Genomic DNA, 19,370 nt, shown 5'->3' on the forward strand with positions numbered 1-19,370 from the left:
GCTGAGGGGGGGGACGCTATTAATGTTTACATCCTGTCCTGCTGTCACAAGCAGGAGCTTCTACTCACAGGTAGAAGCGCACTTCCTCCTGCACAGTGATGTTTGGCAGGTGTGCTGGCTGGAAAGAATATAGTCCCCACATGAAACCGCTCACGTCCAGGTTTGTGGATTTTGTGATTTCTGAAAAAGCTGCATAAAGTTTTTATTTGCGTGGCAAACATGAGGTGAGTGCCATTTAATTCCAGAAAAGGACAACAATCTAGACGGATAAACAGCGCTCCACGTTAAAGGAAAAGAATTTCTCCCTGTGATTGGCATAACTAATCACCTGGATTGATACCACATGACAAAGTCATTAGCCGGTTAACAGAAAGACGAGTTTAATTAACTCACAACCGGACAATAAAGTAGCCCTTCATTATTTTCAGGTGTCATTCTACCAGCAGGTTTGTCTTTGGCTAAACCAATTGCACTTAATCAAACAAATGTGTTTTACTCTCTACCAGGACACCTCATTAGGTGTGTGGGGTTTGCCGAAGTAAATACAGATGTTCGTGAATGGAAGGGTAAGATTAAAAATCAAGGCGCCGATGCTGAGCATTTATCTCCGCCCCCCCTCCGCATCCTAATCCCTTCAGCGGTGACTGTGTGACAAGGAGCTGGCACCGGGAACTCACAGCGGTTTTAGGTAAAATCCTCGTTGGGTCAAGGGGGTAAAGCAGCAATTTCGAGGTAATTGTACTCCACAGGAGCAGCTTCACTTCTGTTCCTCTGGAAAGACGTTTGGAGTCGCTCGTCTTCCCGACAACCGCCAGTCTGTTATTGCAGAGGGGAAAAGAGAGGACAGCGGGTTAGAAGCAGGTCACAGTCAGTTAGACTCTAATAAAGCCTTGCTACGCCTGGTCGACCTCTGACCCGCTCCCCTTAGAATCAATAAACCCGATTAAATGATGGGAACTTAAAATGCAAGAGCTGCCGTGCTCATGTGCACATCTGGACATAACTCTCAGCTTTGAATGAAAACCTGTTTGAATGCATCTCACAGCTCATCTTCAGCAAAGCGTGTGCGTGTTTGCTCTCTGATCCGAGAGGAAGCCAAGCCTAATATTTTAAATAACACATTTCCTCCAAATGCACTGCAGTACAAAAAAATGTCTTCTCCTACATCCCTAACAACACCCTCAAACTACAGTATGTGCAGCATCGCAGGAATAAGAAACAGCTTCTGTTAATCCTCTTATACATAACTCATACATCAGGAGTCCATATGAGTGTCCAAATTGCATATGTGTGTGTGTTGGGGGGGCGAACCATACTTTAGGTAAATAAATGATTAATTGAAATATGTTGATGAATAATGAACCAGTCTCTGCGGGGTAACAGATTGTACTTTTCATATTTAATAGATTGATGGGCCTCGCACAAACTCTGACACCATGTACGCTCGCCGTTAAAGCACACTCATCGCATGCGCACCTGCGTGCCACAGAAGGCAAGAACGTATAGCAGATTAAGACATCAAAGAAGGTGTACACATGAACCTCTCTGGCTTTTTTTTATTCTACTATAGCTTGTTTCTGAGCTTATACTAATCCTACAAAGTCGCCTAAATGCTCTTCCGTGTACTTTGTGTACACACTCTCCTTCTCGTTGGACGGCGTCTGTGTCGATACAAGTCCTCTTAATCAGAGGATGAATTATTGAGTAGCCTTTTTATATCAGATCATGACCCATATTCCGCTCCCTTGAAGTGAATATACTGCCAATAAAATTGAGATGTGCTTTTTAAGTCGTCCCACATAGTCTTCCCGCTCGCTCTCGGGATTCAGACGCACGCGCCGCAGAGTGTTACGAGCTTTAGATGGAGCTCCGCAGACTGATTCCCTCATTTATACCCAGAAGATGGATGAGGTGAGGTGCCGTATTGCAGAATCACACTCGTGTGAATCCAAGATTTTTATTATTATTTTTTAGCTTGTAACTCAAAAATCATCTCTGCATATTTTTAGGTTCTGACTTCTGAAGCACAGGGTAACATGCAAGCGGTGCCCCGTGATGCTGTAAATCCCTAGATGGCATGCATGCGGAAGTTAGCTGGATTGTAACGTATCTAAACACTGTTATTGCTGGCTTCGTTGAGGCAGATGCGGCGCTCGGAGCCAGACGCAGGAGTTGCATTGTTGTCTCATTAAGCAAGCACATGGGGGAGAGAGAGAGAGAGAGAGAGAGAATCAGTGGGAAGAGGGGATAGGATTATGAATCTCCTTAGCCCCTGCTGTCTCCTCTCCTGGCCTGTTTATAAATGATGACTGCAAACACGCTGCCTGTGAAATCTCTTAAGCTCTGATTCAAGATGTTCTGCAGACTTTTTTTCCCCACATAGATCCTGTGGCATCGCACAGTTTCAGACACCAAAAATTTGACAGGATGCATGAAAAATGTCCTAGAGCCACCAACCATTAAGACACACCTGTTCAGGTAACGAGTGAAATAGGTGACAATGAACGAGGAGAGAACCTTAAAAGGGACAAGTCACCTCGAAATCTAATGCATGCCTTTTTCATCTGCCCTTTAATGCTACTTATTCATCTCCATTGTTTTGGTGTAAGATTTTTTTCCATCTCTTGAACATAATGAGGCTAGTTTGCAAAAATTACATTAAAAAGACTAAACATTAATCATGACCTGGCTACTCGAAGGAAACAAAGCAGGTTTCAGTTACTTTCATGTAGGACCTATTTTCTTTCCGCTGTCAACATCCATCAAGCATTATCACTACACAGAAGAAAGCCTCCTCCTCCAATGCCCCCTAAAACAATCTAGATGGATAAAATACACTGCAGAGCAGAAGAGAAATAAGGTTTAAACCATAATCTAACAATCTGAAGGAACAGCATACGTCTATCGTAAAAGTAAGAAAATGATCCGGAGAAAAAAAGAGCAGTTCTCCATATTTAAATAGAAAGGATGCTCAGCTGTAAACGTGCTCCAAGCAATTGCTCAATCCACCATCCAGCTGTGCTCGTAGACGTCTGCATTCCCTCTCAAAATCACAGCTCAAATCAGCTGTTTTTGACCACCGTACACAACATTCACATCACTGCCTTCCTGAACCACACACTGCCGGGTCAACACCAGTGCGTCTGAAAGTGTGCTTCTACCTGTTTCTAAACACTGTTTCGGGGTACATTACAGCAAAAGCAACGACAGCAGCGAGCCACTTGTCAGAGGCAGAGCTCGCGCCAGAGACGTCCATTTTGCAGCGTGGTGGCTGTGACAGCTTTGACAGACTACCTGAGCTTAAGTGCCCATCTGTAGCTCGGCTACTGAGGTCACATGTGTTTCAGCACCAAGCAGAATAGGTAATCGTCCTGGGTTGTGAGAGCAGATCCCAGGTGTCTGCATGTGTGTGTGTGTGTGTGTGTGTGTGTGTGTGTGTGTGTGTGTGTGTGTGTGTGTGTGTGTGTGTGTGTGTGTGTGTGATTGTGTGAGGGAGAGAGTCGATGTGAAAGTGCATTTTGCTGCAGACATACAGTCAAATTTTATTCCGGCCACTGTCAACCGCAAGATAAGATTTAGTCATTCTCCCACCACAAAGCATTTTATTGGAGTAACAGAAGATAAAATTTTAAAAAAATTCACCAAGAAAAGCACAGCGCAGTCCATCTCTTCAGGTAGATTACTTTATTGATCTACGTATATATTCCTCTCACACTAACGCACGCTGTTTTAAAGAAGAGCGTGGAGCAGCACTGAACAGATTTGGTAGAGCAGAAAGAAGAGTGGAGGTGCAAAACCCAAGGTGAAAGATGGGATGTTATTTCAGCATGTAAAGTTTTTCTTTTTGTTGTTTTTACATCATCCCACACTCTGCATCAAGGGGATTTATATTTTACATGAGAATTTTTTTTTTTTTAACCAGACTTTAACTGGAAAAGGGGAAAATACTACAAAGGATAAACGGTGGTGAAGTGTGAGGAAAATGACTGAGCTCTGGTAATCCGCCTGTATCCTTTTAAATTCTACCTCACCCTTATTACTGTACATACACATCCCGGACGAGTCTGCACACCCTCACACACACACACACACACACACACACACACACACAAAACAGTGGGTCACTCACAAAAAAAATAAATAAATATAAATATATATATATATATATATATATATGAAAATCTACATCCATTCATAATCATCCAAGACATGCAAAGGCAAGAGCATGGGTGGATTCAAGGGTCCGTACTCACCTATTTAACCCTTAACACTGAGAAATGTTAAATGCGATTTGGAAGGATGGAGAAATTGTGAGAATCAAGGCTATTACATCAGCTAATTGACAAAGACGTCGCTTGAGTCTTTAATCCGCGATAGTGAAATCCCATTAGGATTCAATAGTTGAAAAAGAAATATTGAAATCAGCTTCAGTCCATTTAAAAAAAAGAGAGAAAAAGGTCAAAAAAAGTCCAGAATTTAGACCAGTTTTTTTGTTTGTATTGGGGGTTTTTTTTTTTTTGGATAATTGTTAATTATTTTGTTTTAGTCGTTTGGAATCTAATCCAGGATTTAAAGGGTAATTCCACAGGAAAACATCTATATCCAGAACGCCTTTATCGTGGTTGCTCGAAAGTCCTACTTCCCATCATCTTCGTGTAATGAAGAGGAGCGCCATTAAATCTCCTTCAGCACAAAAAATGGAAATACCAAACAAAAAAAGGAAGAAGAAGATGGACAAAGAAATGAGTTATGTGATTTTCTTTACTTTGCTATGCATCTGTCTATTTCTGTGCCTCTCTCTCTGTAGCTTGCACAGCACACACAGGCACACACGCAAATTATTCGTAGCGTAGTGCAATAAAGCCTTGTATCTTCTGTTATTATTTTTTGGGGGGAAATCACTTCTGGAAAATCTGCCTTTTCTATTTCAGTAAATGTGAACAGTCAAAACAGTCCCAATGCAAAATATCTAGCAAGTCTGATGCAAGCAATGAGGTGTGAGTGGCAGGACATGAATACATATATATATGTATATACATCTTATTTTTCTTTACACGGCAAATGAAAAAACAGCAACAACAGAACAACGTACGAATAAATAAGTGGATGGAGTCAGAGAGGGTGGGGGTGATGGAGAGGGGGGGAAAAAGGATGTACGGAGAGGTGAATGAAGCCAGGTGAGTGGAAAAAAGTGAAAATTATGGCGAAGAAAAAAAAGGGAAAAAAGTCCTCTGGATGATAAAGCCAGGCTTTTTGATTTTTTAGTCCATTCTCTTTGAGTGCTTGTGTGTGTCTGTCTGCAGAAATGAGAGTCAGTTCAGAAAGATATGAGACAGAGAGAGAGAGAGGGAGGAGAGAGAGGAAAAGAGGGCAGCAAAAAAAAAAGGAGGCAGAGCACCGGATAAGCACAGATGACACCCCGACAGAATGGACTTTGAATTGTACTTTGACACAAACAGTGCGTCTGCCGCTCTTGAATCGGACCTTTTGCTCAGTTTGACCTTCACCTGATACACATGAAGCCAGCAAAAACTTGGTTTGCCAGCGGGCATTTCCTCTAATGAACAGATGTGGAGTTTGGGTGTCTGTCAATGTGCACGACTGCTAAAAAAATTAATAAATGAATAATCACGTGAGGGTGTGAGGAAGGACGTTGTGTACGTGTGTGTGGATTAAAAAGGGAAGGGGGGGGGGGGGCACTTCAGATGTTTTAATGGAAGAACAGACTTTTTGTGCAACAACATGAAAATGACAAGACGATCAAGACGCGTGTCCGTGATGACGACCGGAGAAGGTGCTTGCTTGATGAGTCACTGTGGTCCTGATTGAGAAGAACACACTCGCACACACAAAAAAAAAAAACAGGTCTGAAAACACAGATGGAAGTGAGGTGGGGGTGGGTGGGTAGGGTGGAGGGGTGACGTAGAGAGGACATGGCATGAGGCAAGAATCAGCTGAGAGCTGGATGGGAGGGGAGCCGTGCCCAAGCTAGATCGGAGGCCAGCGAGCGTGTGTGTGTACGTGCGTGCATGTGTGTGCATGTCAGGTGTGCACCCATACACAAAACACCTCGCACACACGGAAGGAAAAAGGGAACAAAAGACTTTGAGACAGACACTAAACACTAAGTAGACCTACCTATGGTTAGAATTAAGAATCGGCCAAAAAAGATGCATAGGATGGTGGGAGGAAAAAAGAGAAGGGGGGAAAATAGGAAAAAGGTACAAAAGTGAAAAAGGCATAAATAGAAAATACAAGCAAGCCAATTAAAATGACTCTACTGGAGCTGTTTAAAGCGAAGAAATAAAAAATTTTTAAAAAAAGAACAGGTGGAGTCAAAAAGTAGCCAAAGTTACGGGTGGACAGTGACTGGAGTGGTGGGGTTGGGGGGAGGAGGAAAAAGGGGGGAGGTTGAGGCAGGAGAGAGCGTGGGCTGCACAGGGATAGAAAGGCTGGAAGTGATACGAATGGAGAGGAAAGCAGGAAAGAATGAATGAAGGGGAGGAGGGGGAAAAAAAAGAGGATAAAAGGGGCCAAAAAAAAAAAATCCCCGTCCTCTTTTTCTCTGTCCCTCTGCCTCTCTCTCCCTCCTTGTCTCGCTCATAAACAGAAGAAATTGTTGACCAGGTAAATGGCGAAATAGATAAGAAGACAGAGGACCGAGAGAGCGAGCAAATGGAAAGGCAAAGCACCTCCCAGCAGCGCGATGAGGAAAAAAAAGAACAAAAAACGAAAGATAAAAGCAAATACTCCAGTGGCCTCCGTTGTCTCCAGTCTGTGTGTGGAAGGGGGGATTGGCTGTTGCCAGTTGTTCCCCTTCCCCGGCTGCCTTCTGCTTTCTTCTTTCTCTCCTCCCAAAAAAGACTTCCCATCCAGATGACAAAAAAAAAGGAGGGGGTAATAGAAAAAGAAAAAAAGCAGCAGGCACAGACGTCCTTCTTTCTCTCAACTCTGGTCAGAAATCACACGCCACTCACACAGGTTAGACATTGTTGCAGTGGCAACGCACAGTATCACCAATATTGCTCAGCGGGAGGAAAAAAAGGCATTGGGGTTGCTGCTAGTCAAGCACTGCCTACCTCATGAGGAAGAATACTGAGCTGGAATTGCTCTGTCTCCCCTCTCCCGCCCATTCCTGCGAAAAAGATGGGAGGATGGGAGGTGGGCCCACTCACTGCATTAGTATTCATTGAAAGAGTGTGAGAGTGAGAGAGAGAGAGGGGGGAGAGAGACATGAGGAGGTGGAGGAGGAGGAGAGGGGGTGCCTTCCAACAAATGTCGAGGAACCAAACTGGTGTGTGAAACTGATAAGAGACTGGCTCCCCCTAGAGTCAATCATCAATACACGAGCAAGTAAACTGGAAGCACTGGGAGCGCCATGGGAACGTGCAGCACCCGTGACCTGACTTCAGGTCATCCAAACCTTTGATGTCAGAACCTGTGAGGACACGTTCTCTGCCTCAGTTTTGCAGCGTGCCTCCCAACGGCATGGCATTACTGTAATCCACTTACAGAACAGTTCAGTGCTCAGTCTTACAGATCAAATTTGCTTTTCTCTGAAAGGATTCCTGCGTGATGAAGCACCGTTATAAACCGATGGTGGACAAAAACATCAAAAGCCTTCTGGTCCATATTACCAAATTATAGGTGAATAAGGTTCAAAATGTGGCAGAGGTTTTTCTGTCAATAGGCCAGACTTAGATGGACATGTCAAGATCAGATCTGTGATGACCATTTACAGAGTTTCAGGTATCTGTGGAAATACAATAAAACACAGTGAACTCTGTGTTTTCACTATATACAACAGAGCAATAGCCCTAACCAATGCAGATACCTGACCTGGTCTCTTTTTTTATCTGTGCATATGCTGTATATCTCATTTCTGTTATTTATTATGATTAATGCTTGCTTTTTCTTTAAGCACCGATGTGGGACAATTTCGTTATACTATTGTACACAGTGTGACAATAAAGAGCTAAAGTTGTGTTTATCCTCCAAGGTTCATAAAGAAAACACCGAGCAGTGCCGGACATAAGCTCGTCTCTCCATACCTACATATGTATTTTCTCATAGCAAGGCGACATTACCAACGTGCGTGTTTTAAATTCAGTCCAAGTTACCTTAAGTTGTTGCAGGGTAACAACCAGTGGCAAGGAGGAAACGACCACGCAGTCAACTTAGGAGGACTTAGGTGTAACTATATCGCCGCCTTGTGGTCGATATGTAACAGATCGACTGTGCGGTGTGTGATTTAGCATGCCTGGCTCCACTCCGCTACAATCACAACACAGGTCAAAGATGGCAGCGCTGTCATCGCCCCTGCGAGTGTGTCGTGGAATCCTGAAAGAATTGCGTGCAATTCAGGGACCGAGTTACAAAAAGTCACTAGCTTACAACTATGTTATGGACCAGTTTCGCAAGAATAAGGTAAGCATACCAGTAAATGCGCAAAGCCTGATGTTAGCTCAGTTGCTAACTACTGCTGCACTGGGCTCGCATGGCAGTCGTTGGCTAGCCTGATAACTATTGAATGAAAACGTTCCGTTTCGTTTTATTGGCGTTAAGAGGACATATTTAAGCAGTTTACAGCAGTGCTAACAGACCTGTTGCCTAACATGATGCTGAAAAGTGGTTGTTGTCTACTTGACACGTGCTTAAAAGCTGTAAGCAAGGTGACTGAAGCAGAAGGGCACGCAAACGTTAGCTAGCAGCTAATTAGCCTAAGGTGTCGCGTTTAAAATCATCAAAATCGTCGTTGATTCAAATTGTTAGTGTTTTTCACTCCATGGAAAACTCCAAGTTAAATATATTTGTGGGGATTTTTTTAAACCAAATGTATATCTACTGATATTCATATACTTTTGCATTTAAGTTAATTGGAACCAAAGCTGCTGAAACTACTCGCTTCATTAAAGCAGTCAGTCCAGACGACGTTATCTCCATCTAAGCGATTCTCTATCTATATTTAGCCGTACAGACATGCACTGTGTATTATTAATGGTTGGGAGAGTGTGGCTTAACATGGGGCTTGAATCTGCAGTCACTGAAGCAAAACAGCTGGGAGGAACGCTTGTATGTCGTTTCGCATTTATCGTCCTTTAAAGGCATCCCAAGGCTTTATAATGTATAGCTGCTGGTCTGTGGGGACTAAACTAAAGGCATATTGTCCATGCAGCTGTTAGAAATCCTGAAAGGGGGTGGGACACACACACAGACTGATGAAAGCATACCTGTTTATCATAAAGCGGCAATTTTCTATGCTGATTCCAGGGTACCTTCTACTTTATTCATCTGTATTTTCTTTATGGTAACTTTTTTTTTGTAAACAACACTAGACGAACAGTTTCTCTTATTATGTTATTGTTTATCATCCATTTGTTTCTTTTATATTCAACCTTTCACAGGTGACTGGAGAAAGGTACTGCCGTGCCAAGCAGGAAGCGCACCATGCCTCACACACATACCTGTGTTTACTAGCTTCCACTAGAAACCACCTGGTCCTGCACAATCTTTACCATGGCAAGGGAGAGCGCAGCCCAGAAGAGGTGGCTGGTCTCGTGGGGCTCAGGTTGCCCACCCAGCCAGGAGGCAAAGGCTGGGAGAAGTGAGGACACTGGACAAACAGTCTTTAAAATCTTAAGAGTCGTGTGTGTTTGACTCATCTGGACAGTCGAGCTCATGTAAATCAAACTCTTTGACAGGTTGGGAGTTATGTTATGTTATGTGAGCTTTCTGAGAGATTATTTTACCTGTGTTCAAAAGGTAGAAAAAATCAGTGTACTGTGAAAATGTAAGCTGCGGTTAAAATCTGATTTAATATATCGCCCCCACTACTAATCCACAGCTCTGTGTGTGTTTAAATGCAATGATTAAAAATAAATGTAAGTACATTTTTATTTTTGAGTTATTTCTATTAAAACAGGAATCATTTTGACACTTTTTCTGGAAGGATGTTTATACAATATAAATACATCATCAAACACGTTGTGTTATTTAAACTGTTAATTAAATAAGTCCTTTATTTTGATTTCATGTACTTAAGGAGCCGGTAAATACACTTCATCAGAAGCTGATCAGCTAGGATATTTAGCACACAATGTAAAATATGGCACGCTGATGAAGCTTACAGTGGACAGACTTTGCTAAAACTTATTTTACTCACTGTGTGTTATTTTACAAGTAACATAAATGTGTAGTTTTTTTAGTTTTAATCTGAGTGCATATTGTGTACTTTTTTTTAAACCAGTAACTAACCTCCCCCCTCTTTTTGAAACAATGGCTCAGCCTTATGTGGTTTCGAGGTATGCAGTGAATCCTGAATGTTGCAGATTTAAAAAAAAATCTTTAAGAGACTCAAAACTCCTAATCACTGCCTTATAGCCAATGAAAGTGCCCCTATAACACTTTTCCTTATTTTTTCTCATATGGGCACTAATGGACACTTCATTAGGTACACTTGTTGAACTGGATGTTAATGCAAATATCTAATCAGGCTGTCACATGGCAGCATATCAGTGCATGTAGGCATGGTGAAGATGGCTGAGCCCTCATTTCAATAAAAGGTGGTGGGAGTGCATGCAACAGTGCAAAAGTCTTTAGTCACCCTTTATTTTTCTAGGGAAATGGGAGTAGTAATTTATTGAAGCAAGTGCAAACACATAGAAATACAGTATATACAACAGAAATATCTTGTATGACCTTTATTCTTCAAGACAGCATGAACACTCTTGCAGTTTTCTTGTCATTTTTTAAGTAGTTCTCAGAAATAGTTCTCCAGGCTTACTGAATGACAAAGCTGACTTTTGCCAAATTACGCAAAAACTAAACTGAAATTTGGCTCTGCAAGGTACTCGATGTTCAAATATTAAAGTCAGTAATATCTATGAGCCAAATGTTTTTTACTGAGGGCATTGACCGAGGCCTAGTATAAGATAATGATATGAACTGTGCATCATACTAAGCTACTGTTTGGAGTCCCAGAATAAAAACGTGGAGCTGAAAATAAGCAGGTTGACCTTCAAGTTAAATTAGGAGCTCTTTGAAACTGTCAGCAAGAGAATAATGAGTTAAATAGGCCTACACAAGACATCCCATGGACTCTCCCATTAATTTAGGTCCACAAACCGGGCGACATCGGATCTTTGCCCCTCTGTCAACAGTTCCCTCATACAGTACATCGTTTTTCTGGCTAGTTTTATCCATTCCACTTTTTCATAAATCCTATCCTTCCTGTTTCCCTTACTCTGCAGTCGTGACTAACATTGCCTTCAGTCTGAATTTAAATAGACAAACCCTAAAGCAAAGCTCAAACTCACAGTTGACACACGGAGTAAGACGTGCACTCGTGTGCTGCCCCGAACTAACCCACGCGCACAGCCCAGCAATCAAGGTCCAATGCGTACTGACAAACCAAAGGCTTGTGTCAAAAAATTATACTGCACAGAAAGCCCCCCACAGTTTCAGGCTTCCTGGAACAGACAGAATGAGGGAGACCCTGGCACTGCAGGTCATTCTGCTTTTCCGTGGTGAGAGTTTGAGGAGATGGCGTTAATAATAATGCAGCATCTCACGGTTATGCAATTAAATGCATAATTGTATGTATGCGGGGGCAACCTGGTAGTTCGTGGAGTAATAAGTGGTAGAAAATTGGTGACATGTTGATAAATTGATTCTCCAATTAAATGAAGTTAACGATGGTAAATGAAAACTGGCGGTGATACAAGTGAGCGTCAAGCTTGTACGAGGAAAACCTGTGAGAGAGAGAGAGAAGAGGGCGGGGACAGTCAACTACTCAGAGCGGAGGATGATTTTTTTTTTTTTTAATCATTCCTTGGTTTGGAAAAGGAGGAAGCATCTCCAACTTCTGCCTCCGAAGAAAGAAAGAAAGAGTCATTTGTGAGTCTGTGCTCGCTGGAGCGTAGTGCGCGCTCTTCGCTGGAGGAGAGGAGCATCTGGATATTGCTGTGAGTTACCTCTTGCAGTTCAAGATTTTTCCAGGAGTTGGGGGACGACATTTAAAAAAAAACTGCCATACTAGAGAGCAAGCTGTTTGCAACAAACAGAAAGGCGAGAGGGAGGAGAAACAGAACTAAAGGAGCGGAGAGAGGAGAGGTGACTTGGCCGAAGCGACATGTTTGGCATGTTTAAGAATTCACTCTTCGGAAACACCGAGGAGACGGAATATAAGCTGCTCAGCAGCGAGACGAAGGTAAGCAGCGTGTGTGCTCAGACAAAGCTTTCTCGTTCTCACATGCTTTGCTCCTGCGATTTCCTTCTTCTGAGTCTTTATCCTTGGCTTTACGCGCGTGTACAGTTACGATTACGCACAGCGATTCTGTCAGATTATAAATGTGCGAGTTTCCCTCCTCTGGTTCCATGAATATTTCACCTTTTACTTAATTCTGTGCAGGTCGTGTTATTAGACTTTCGTTTAAAATTAACACGGTGATTAGCCTGCTGCTGCAGGCCAAACAGCCTGACAGTGACCTATGAGGATGCATGCTGATCCACAGCGTGGGGGGTAAAGTGTAAACCAGCCCCAGGTTCTCCTCCAACCAACAAGGCAGAAATAATTGAAGATGGTGACGCATAATCTTAAAACAAGAACATTCACAGGGGACTAAAATCGGAAAGACTGAGGGTTCATGTTCGGTGTGGCTCACTGTTTCTTTCCAATATGGCACTCTGGATGCGTGTGTGTGTGTGTGTGTGTGTGTGTGTGTGTGTATATAAAGACACAGTAACTGTCGCTGGGGTGGAAGAGGATGCTGATCAGACCTGTATGAACTCTGATACGGATTGTAGGTTCTCTGATACACCAGCCATCCCTGCTGAGGAGAGTAACAAAGACTCAGCTCCACCATGCATAATGTGTTTGTTTTTATGTTTACTGTAACCACACCGTGGAAAAATAACCGCAAACTCACTGATGTGTTAATAACTAAGGCCTCGCGGCTGTTTCAAGGTTATTCTCTCAGGCTCTGTGTGCCCACCGCTATAAATGTGCATGCAGTCATCTACTATTGGTCTTGACGCGCATGTTTTAAAAGTATCTTTGTGTGTTCATCTCCTAAATAGCAGCTAACTTTTGGGAGAAAGACAAAGGCAGGCGGACAAACAGGATTTCCAGCCCAACTGACCAGACAGGCAGGGAATTAAATGACCCAAACGGACACAAGCAGAGTCAGATCTGTTCTGACAGCATACTTTACATCTGTTGTCAGAATCAGAAACTCAAAAACAGACAGTTGAAGCCAGCAGTATGTGCACACATAACAGTTTGTTTGTTTTTTTTAGATTGGAAGCACTTCCACTAACATTTAATCTTGAATTACAACCTTATTTTAATGGAGACCTGTCAGAAATACAGGATTCTTGCTAGTGAGTGATCATTTGTATTAACTGTCCAATGTTCAGTGTATCACTACACTTAGAAAACAATCTGGAGGCTCATTAAATCTCTGTACTTGATTGATGTTTAAAAAGCAGGTGCTGAAATCAGAGCTCGTCACATGATCTGTGGAGCACCTGTGTGACTCAGACACCCAACACGCTTAATTAATTCTGACACAGAATACAGACAAGCGCACACACACACAGCAGAACATAGAGTATTGTTTCAAAATAAGATGAACTGACGGGCACTTTAGCAGTCAGTGCTGATAATAACTTCAGTGTGCTCGGTTCAGGCGCTGAATAATTATCACTGTATAAGCTGGCATCAGACAGCCGGTAAACACACACATGCACACAAAAAGAGATGCATGACAGACAAATTAATTGCACTACTTAACTGAAGTCAGGCTCTGCTTTCTTTGTGTGTCACCCATATGCAACATTAATGGCGGTCCCACTGACAAGCTATACAGGGCAAAAACCCTGTAATTACTATGCAGGAGCCCGGGTACTCGTCACAAGTTAAAGTTTCACAGTAACTCAGCGTTATCTTGCATGTGTAGAGGAATAAATATGGCTATAGGGTCCTCATAAGGCCACTCCAGAGGATTTCAGGTCCTCTGTGGGTTTTAAATAAGATTATGAGGATGAAAAGGTGTTGGTTACAAAGGTAAAGCAAAAGGAAATGTTTTTTAGCATCTGGGGATTTGATAGTAGACAAAGAATCACTAATTCAATTTGAAAGATGAAGATATTTGCATGATATTTTTAGATTTGAATGTCCCTCCAGGGTAGTGAAAACATGCTCAAGAAGCCCACATAGGACTGAGACTGTGCAGTGGAAACTGTGCCCCGAGCCTGTTTCCATTGTTGCTTTTCTTTGTCGCTGTTATCACGTTGAGATAAACACCTTATCTGCAAAATAAACGACATATTTCACAGAGGCCAGCAGGTTGAAGTCACTGCATATTATTCAAAAGAAGTGGATGACAACGATATAATGCAGTTAAATTTCAGTGCACGAACCTAATCTTACAAACGCAGAAGCATGTGCACAGTGTGACCGTGTCAGTGAGTGAAAAGCTGCTTTTGAAACCTGCATCACTCCATCAAAACCCATCCAAATTCCTGCTCCGCAGCATGGCTGAGTGACCGTGCTCCACGTTAACCCCACTTAATCATATTTAATGTAAAACTGTTGCATCATATTAACGCTGTGAAAGAGAGCGCGCAGTGTGTGTGTGTTTTCTTTTTGCATGTGCTCTGTTATGTAAGACTGTGTGTCTCTTCCCCATTATTCTATGTAAGCCGACGGAGCCCTGCAGAGCAGAAGAAGAAATTAAATCAAATCAGTATAAATATGTTTCATCTGTATGTGCCCACTTTGGTCTCACACACACAGACACTGAACTCTCTGTGTGTAAATCTCGCTAGTTCAGGGCTTCTGTCCTTAGAAGCAGATTGTCAGCATCAGTGTGTCAGAGGTGAATCATATCTGGGCTTGACCTCTGCTGCTCCCATCCCCAGGATGAGAACAGTGGTGTTTGCGTGTGTGTGTACAGAACAGGAGGTCTGCATTCGTGCAGCAGTGACTGGCCTGCCGATGCCTTAAGACGTCCTCCAATTTCCTTTTTCTTCCCTAGGATGGAGTCAGCTTTGAGGTGCGACGGTATGATGCTGCTAAGTTTGCTGCTGTTTCCTCTGAGGGGCGAACCTTCGACCAAGTAACAGGAGAGCTAATGAGGAAGCTGCTCATGTATATTGGCGGAAGCAATGAACAAGGTAAACCAAGTGGAGAATAAATCCTTCAAGTGGATCATGTGCCACGTTCACTGAGAATACCAAATTAAGTTTGAGCCAAGAAGACCTACAGATACTTTCTTTCAGCTTTGCTGTCACCTTCCAAAACACATTTAGTGCCAATAAATAACAGCCATGAAGCACAAATTCACTGGACTAATCACTGCTGCCAAGTTGTAGTTTTCATAAGCGACAGACCATGATGATTTTTTGTTGAGTTGGTGGTCAATCCTGGAATTTATGAAAGAATAAAAATATTTTAAAAAGCTGCTTTTTTTTTTCAGTTGTCTAAAAATATGATTAATCATACTTTTTTCTGTTTTAAGATCTCCAGAAGCAAGTTTGAGCCAACTAAATTTTATTTATATAGTATAATTCAGCTCCCCTCAATGGGCCTAACATTGCAAGGTAAAACCCTTACAATGTTAACCTCCTAGGACCTGGCGTCCACATATGTGGACATCACTTTTTGGGTTGTCTAGACCAAAATACTAAATTTTGCTCTACGAGAGCCTGATATCCACTTACGAGGGCATCATATTACGGACGTCCTCATATGTGGATCTCATTTTTCTCAGAAACAAAAATCAAGTAAAAAATAAATCAGGTAATTCTTTGTTTTTACATTGATTAGGTCCCAATCAGCCCAAATAGCAAAGAGAAATTAAAAATGCATGCCATGAAAGAGTTGAAAAAGAGTTGAGAAAACAACAGAAATCAGACACAAGCATTTGGCAACAGTGGGAAGGAAAAACCCTGATTTAACAGGAAGAGAACACCAACAGAACCAGAGTGAGGGAAGGGAAGCAGCTGGGGGTGAGAGGAAAGAGCAGAGATCAAAGGAGGGCTTGAAGAGACAAGAAGTTAATGACATGCAGTAGTGGTGGTAAAAGCATTAGAAGTGAAAAGAAGATCTCAGTGCATCATGGGAAGTTCTCCAGCAGCCTTAGCCTATAGTAGAATAACTCATGGTTCAGGACCACCCGATCCACCTCCAACTATAACCTTTATCAAAAAGGCAGTTGTTTTGGCAGTTACTTTCAAACATTATCAACAGTAACTTTAATTTTAATGATCACTGAGATATTTAAAGAAAAATCCATGAATAGAATTACAAGTAAAAGCTAAAAAGTGTGCCAGCTTTGCCTCAAAATATGTTTGTTTTCATTGCTGTTGTTGATTTCAATTCGGGATTCTTTGGATGCATCCAGCAAAAGAAAGTTGGCACTTTGAAGCACCCTAAAGCAATACAAATGAGCATAATGGAATCAACACATGGCTCAAACTTCAGGGCCAAACTTATCTTAAATAAACAGAATATTTTTACATAGAATTTAACTGGGTTGACTTTAGGTGACTCACAGATACAGATGTTCTCTGGTTCCCTGCTGTAGTTAAGGTAAATAGAAGTGCAGTGTGAAATAGGCATTTATTTCACTGTTGGAGGTATGATTTACATGTGCTGCTTTGCAGCGTCTCTGTTATTGCTATCAGTGTTGCATTTGCATAATTTTGTTACATAGTCCACAAAAAAAGTGCACAGTTCCTGCCCTTTAGATTTGGGTAATGCCGCTGCAGGGAGAGAGTTTCTCTGCTGTCTCTTCCATGTTCCTCCTATTTTTGAAATTCCCTTTCCGTCTCACACTTTAAATCATAAGGTGAGGCCATGGGTACAGCAGCTCCCATCATAATGACAGTGTACCCGCGAAACGATGGGGTTTTCTCTCGCCGCTTGGTGGTGGCCATCCGCATTCCCACCAGCTACCAGCAAGAACCCCCGACTCCCACCGACAGTGCCATCAGGATTGAAGAGAGGCCCGGCATGACCGTCTACGCTCTGTATGTGTCATTTAAAGTGGTTCTATTACTATTATTACTATTACTATTTGATGTGTATACAGCAAGTGCTTTGAAATCTTTTTCAATTTGCAGGCAGTTTGGAGGCTTCGCAGGGGAGAGCGAGTACAGAGCAGAGGCCCTGCGTTTGACACGTACCCTGGGCGAGACGGCCCCCTTTCAGCGCAAGCAGTACTTCTGCTGTAGCTATGACCCGCTCAGGCCTTACGGACGCAGAAATGAGGTTTGGTTCCTACAGGAGGAGCCATAGACGGTCAGATCTCGTGCTAAATTCTTTATTCATTTTCCTCACTTACAGTCATGTAACCCTAAAACTGAGTTTGGGTGTTTACAAAAAGGGACAACTTGGGATTCAGTGGAGTAGTAATTTTTTCTCATTTCATGACATTTTCTCTAATTTAAAGTCATGAAACTGGCCTAAAGTGACCGAACGCTTCAGAACAACTATTTGGAGTTCTGCAAAGTATGTTCAGCAATTTAATATAAAATAAATTCCATGAGTTCAAACAGCATCCACACTGCTGCTCAGATGTTTGGGGTTGATTTGGATTCATCTAAGGCGCCATGCAAGCAAACAAAAATGTCCTATATGACAATTAATGATTAATGAAATCGTGCATTATTTATGACTTTCAGTGGAACATCTATCTAGACCTATGGTGGTCAGTGTTCTGCAACCATCCATTAGCACATTTTGTTCTTTAAGTGATAATCAGGAAAAACTCGTTTTGTTTCACAGTTCAATTGCAAGTGCTGATTCAAGAATCAACAGCATTTGAGTGCTCGTTTCTTTTAAAAAAAAAAGGTTCTTCAAGCAGGAAACCAACAAAACCAAAGATTGCATAAAAAGGTGTGTGCTACTTCCTTAACAGAACAGAGCAATGTGGTTTTAACTGGAGCAGTAAGAGAAGTGGAAGGCTCTGGTAAACAGCTGAGAAAGAGGCCCGCGGTGCCTGCAGTCTGACAAACAGATGCCTCCAAAGTCCTCAGCTGGACCGTTTCATTAAGTGATTTTTTTTTTTTTTTTTTTTTTTTTTTTAAACAGATGAATCCAAAACAACTTTATTGATCTTCATCGATTCTCTAATCAAAGAGGAGTTCTGATGATGATGATGGCTGCTGAAAATGGGCCTCTGTGTCTCTACACAGATATTGCATTAAAAATCATTAAGCACATTGAAAATAGACAGAAAACATAAAACCGAAGTGTTTTTCTTTACAAAAATTTCCTAATGATCACCAAACATTTTCTCCAAGATGGGGAGGGTACACTCACTGTCCACTTTATCAGATCTGTTCAACAGATTGCTGGTGCAAATATCTAATCAGCCAATCACATGGGAGCAACCTTAGTAGAATTGTGCATCCCCATTGGCCTCCACCATCATCAGATGTCAATCCAACAGTCTTTGGGATGAGGTAGAACAAAAGATTCACATCATGGATGTCAGGCCAGCAAATCTGCAGCAGCTGTGTGATGCTGTGTGATGCTGTCGTGTCATTATGGACCAAAATCTCAGAGGAACGTTTCCAGCGCCTCGTTTAATCAATTGAGTGCAAAAGGAAATCTAAGCTGGTAGTCGGGCGTAGCAGTGAGTGTAGATCTAAAAGAAATTACTGTTAAATAAATTGGAAAGTTACTGGGATTTTTTTTTTTTTATAGGCATAAGACTGGATGATCAAATCTAAATCCAAACAAATCAGTCTCGTCGTTTCCTTTTGGATTTCTGTGTTTGTCCTTGAAGGTATATAAAGTCTCAGTAGCGCTCCCGTCTCCATGAGTACACATGCTCCACATGTTCATGCTAGTTTACAACTTAGCGATGACTACAAAGAAATGTATAGCATTATTTAACGTACATGGTAGTAAAAACCACACATCCTTTTCCTGAGTAAGGAACTGGAAAAAACAGGAGTTGAGCCATAAAGTAGAATTAATGTTCAGTCTCTGTGAGTGAAACCTAGATACATAGCCACTGGTGTCGATCTAAACTCTGTGATTATGCATTGGTCCTGAAAGCATTTGTGTGTAGTAAATATGTTGTTTTATTGCAGTGCATGATAATGCAATCATTACTTATTAAGATATTTAAACTGTGTTATGTGTACAGTGTGATTCTGTGATAAAACTGACCATATTGTTCAGATTTGACAGTGTTTAATAATCTAATAAATATATTATTTAATTAGAGTGTGGATTATTCTTATTGTCCATCATTCCATCATTTGTAAGAGTCAAAGGGTATGTGAACAACTTCCTAAGAAGACCAGCAACGCTGTGTGACTTCATCAGTCTCACATCACTATGTTGCTTGGTG

General features: G+C 41.9%; 3 protein-coding genes across 4 annotated transcripts in view; 2 read left to right on the forward strand and 1 right to left on the reverse strand.

Annotated features, from left to right (window-relative positions):
* grin2ba (glutamate receptor, ionotropic, N-methyl D-aspartate 2B, genome duplicate a) overlaps nt 1-7,100 on the reverse strand; it is a 140,753-nt gene extending 133,653 nt beyond the window's left edge. The window contains exons 1-2 of one of the 2 annotated variants that reach the window (XM_086288498.1): nt 6,139-7,100; nt 678-816 (exon numbers count right to left, since the gene is read on the reverse strand). The gene's annotated coding sequence lies outside the window, so the exon portion shown is untranslated. Of the gene's footprint in view, nt 1-677; nt 817-4,253; nt 5,854-6,138 lie in introns of those variants that run through there. The other variant, XM_086288500.1, reaches the window with a different exon arrangement.
* Nucleotides 7,101-8,145: 1,045 nt separating this feature from the next.
* Nucleotides 8,146-10,727, forward strand: fmc1 (formation of mitochondrial complex V assembly factor 1). The gene is made up of 2 exons (XM_086288501.1): nt 8,146-8,427; nt 9,405-10,727. The coding sequence occupies exons 1-2, from the start codon at nt 8,257-8,259 to the stop codon at nt 9,606-9,608; spliced, it is 375 nt and encodes a 124-aa protein (XP_086144627.1). The 5' UTR covers nt 8,146-8,256; the 3' UTR covers nt 9,609-10,727.
* A 909-nt stretch (nt 10,728-11,636) lies between these two features.
* LOC147332102 (heme-binding protein 1-like) lies at nt 11,637-19,236 on the forward strand. The gene is made up of 4 exons (XM_086288502.1): nt 11,637-12,208; nt 15,039-15,177; nt 16,854-17,034; nt 17,128-19,236. The coding sequence occupies exons 1-4, from the start codon at nt 12,131-12,133 to the stop codon at nt 17,300-17,302; spliced, it is 573 nt and encodes a 190-aa protein (XP_086144628.1). The 5' UTR covers nt 11,637-12,130; the 3' UTR covers nt 17,303-19,236.
* Nucleotides 19,237-19,370: the final 134 nt, after the last annotated feature.

Source organism: Aulonocara sp. 'chitande type north' Nkhata Bay, linkage group LG4, assembly GCF_057382095.1.
Source record: "Aulonocara sp. 'chitande type north' Nkhata Bay isolate Kocher_YH1m ecotype deep benthic linkage group LG4, A_spYH_male_GT1.1, whole genome shotgun sequence".
Taxonomy (NCBI): domain Eukaryota; kingdom Metazoa; phylum Chordata; class Actinopteri; order Cichliformes; family Cichlidae; genus Aulonocara; species Aulonocara sp. 'chitande type north' Nkhata Bay.

Excerpts from the sequence above, each read along its gene's own strand:
- fmc1 (XM_086288501.1), top strand. The coding sequence starts at position 8,257 with ATGCCTGGCTCCACTCCGCTACAATCACAACACAGGTCAAAGATGGCA. Across the intron at positions 8,428-9,404 it reads ACCAGTTTCGCAAGAATAAG|GTGACTGGAGAAAGGTACTG; the intron begins GTAAGCATACCA and ends AACCTTTCACAG.
- LOC147332102 (XM_086288502.1), top strand. The coding sequence starts at position 12,131 with ATGTTTGGCATGTTTAAGAATTCACTCTTCGGAAACACCGAGGAGACG. Across the intron at positions 12,209-15,038 it reads TGCTCAGCAGCGAGACGAAG|GATGGAGTCAGCTTTGAGGT; the intron begins GTAAGCAGCGTG and ends TTTCTTCCCTAG. Across the intron at positions 17,035-17,127 it reads GGCATGACCGTCTACGCTCT|GCAGTTTGGAGGCTTCGCAG; the intron begins GTATGTGTCATT and ends TTCAATTTGCAG.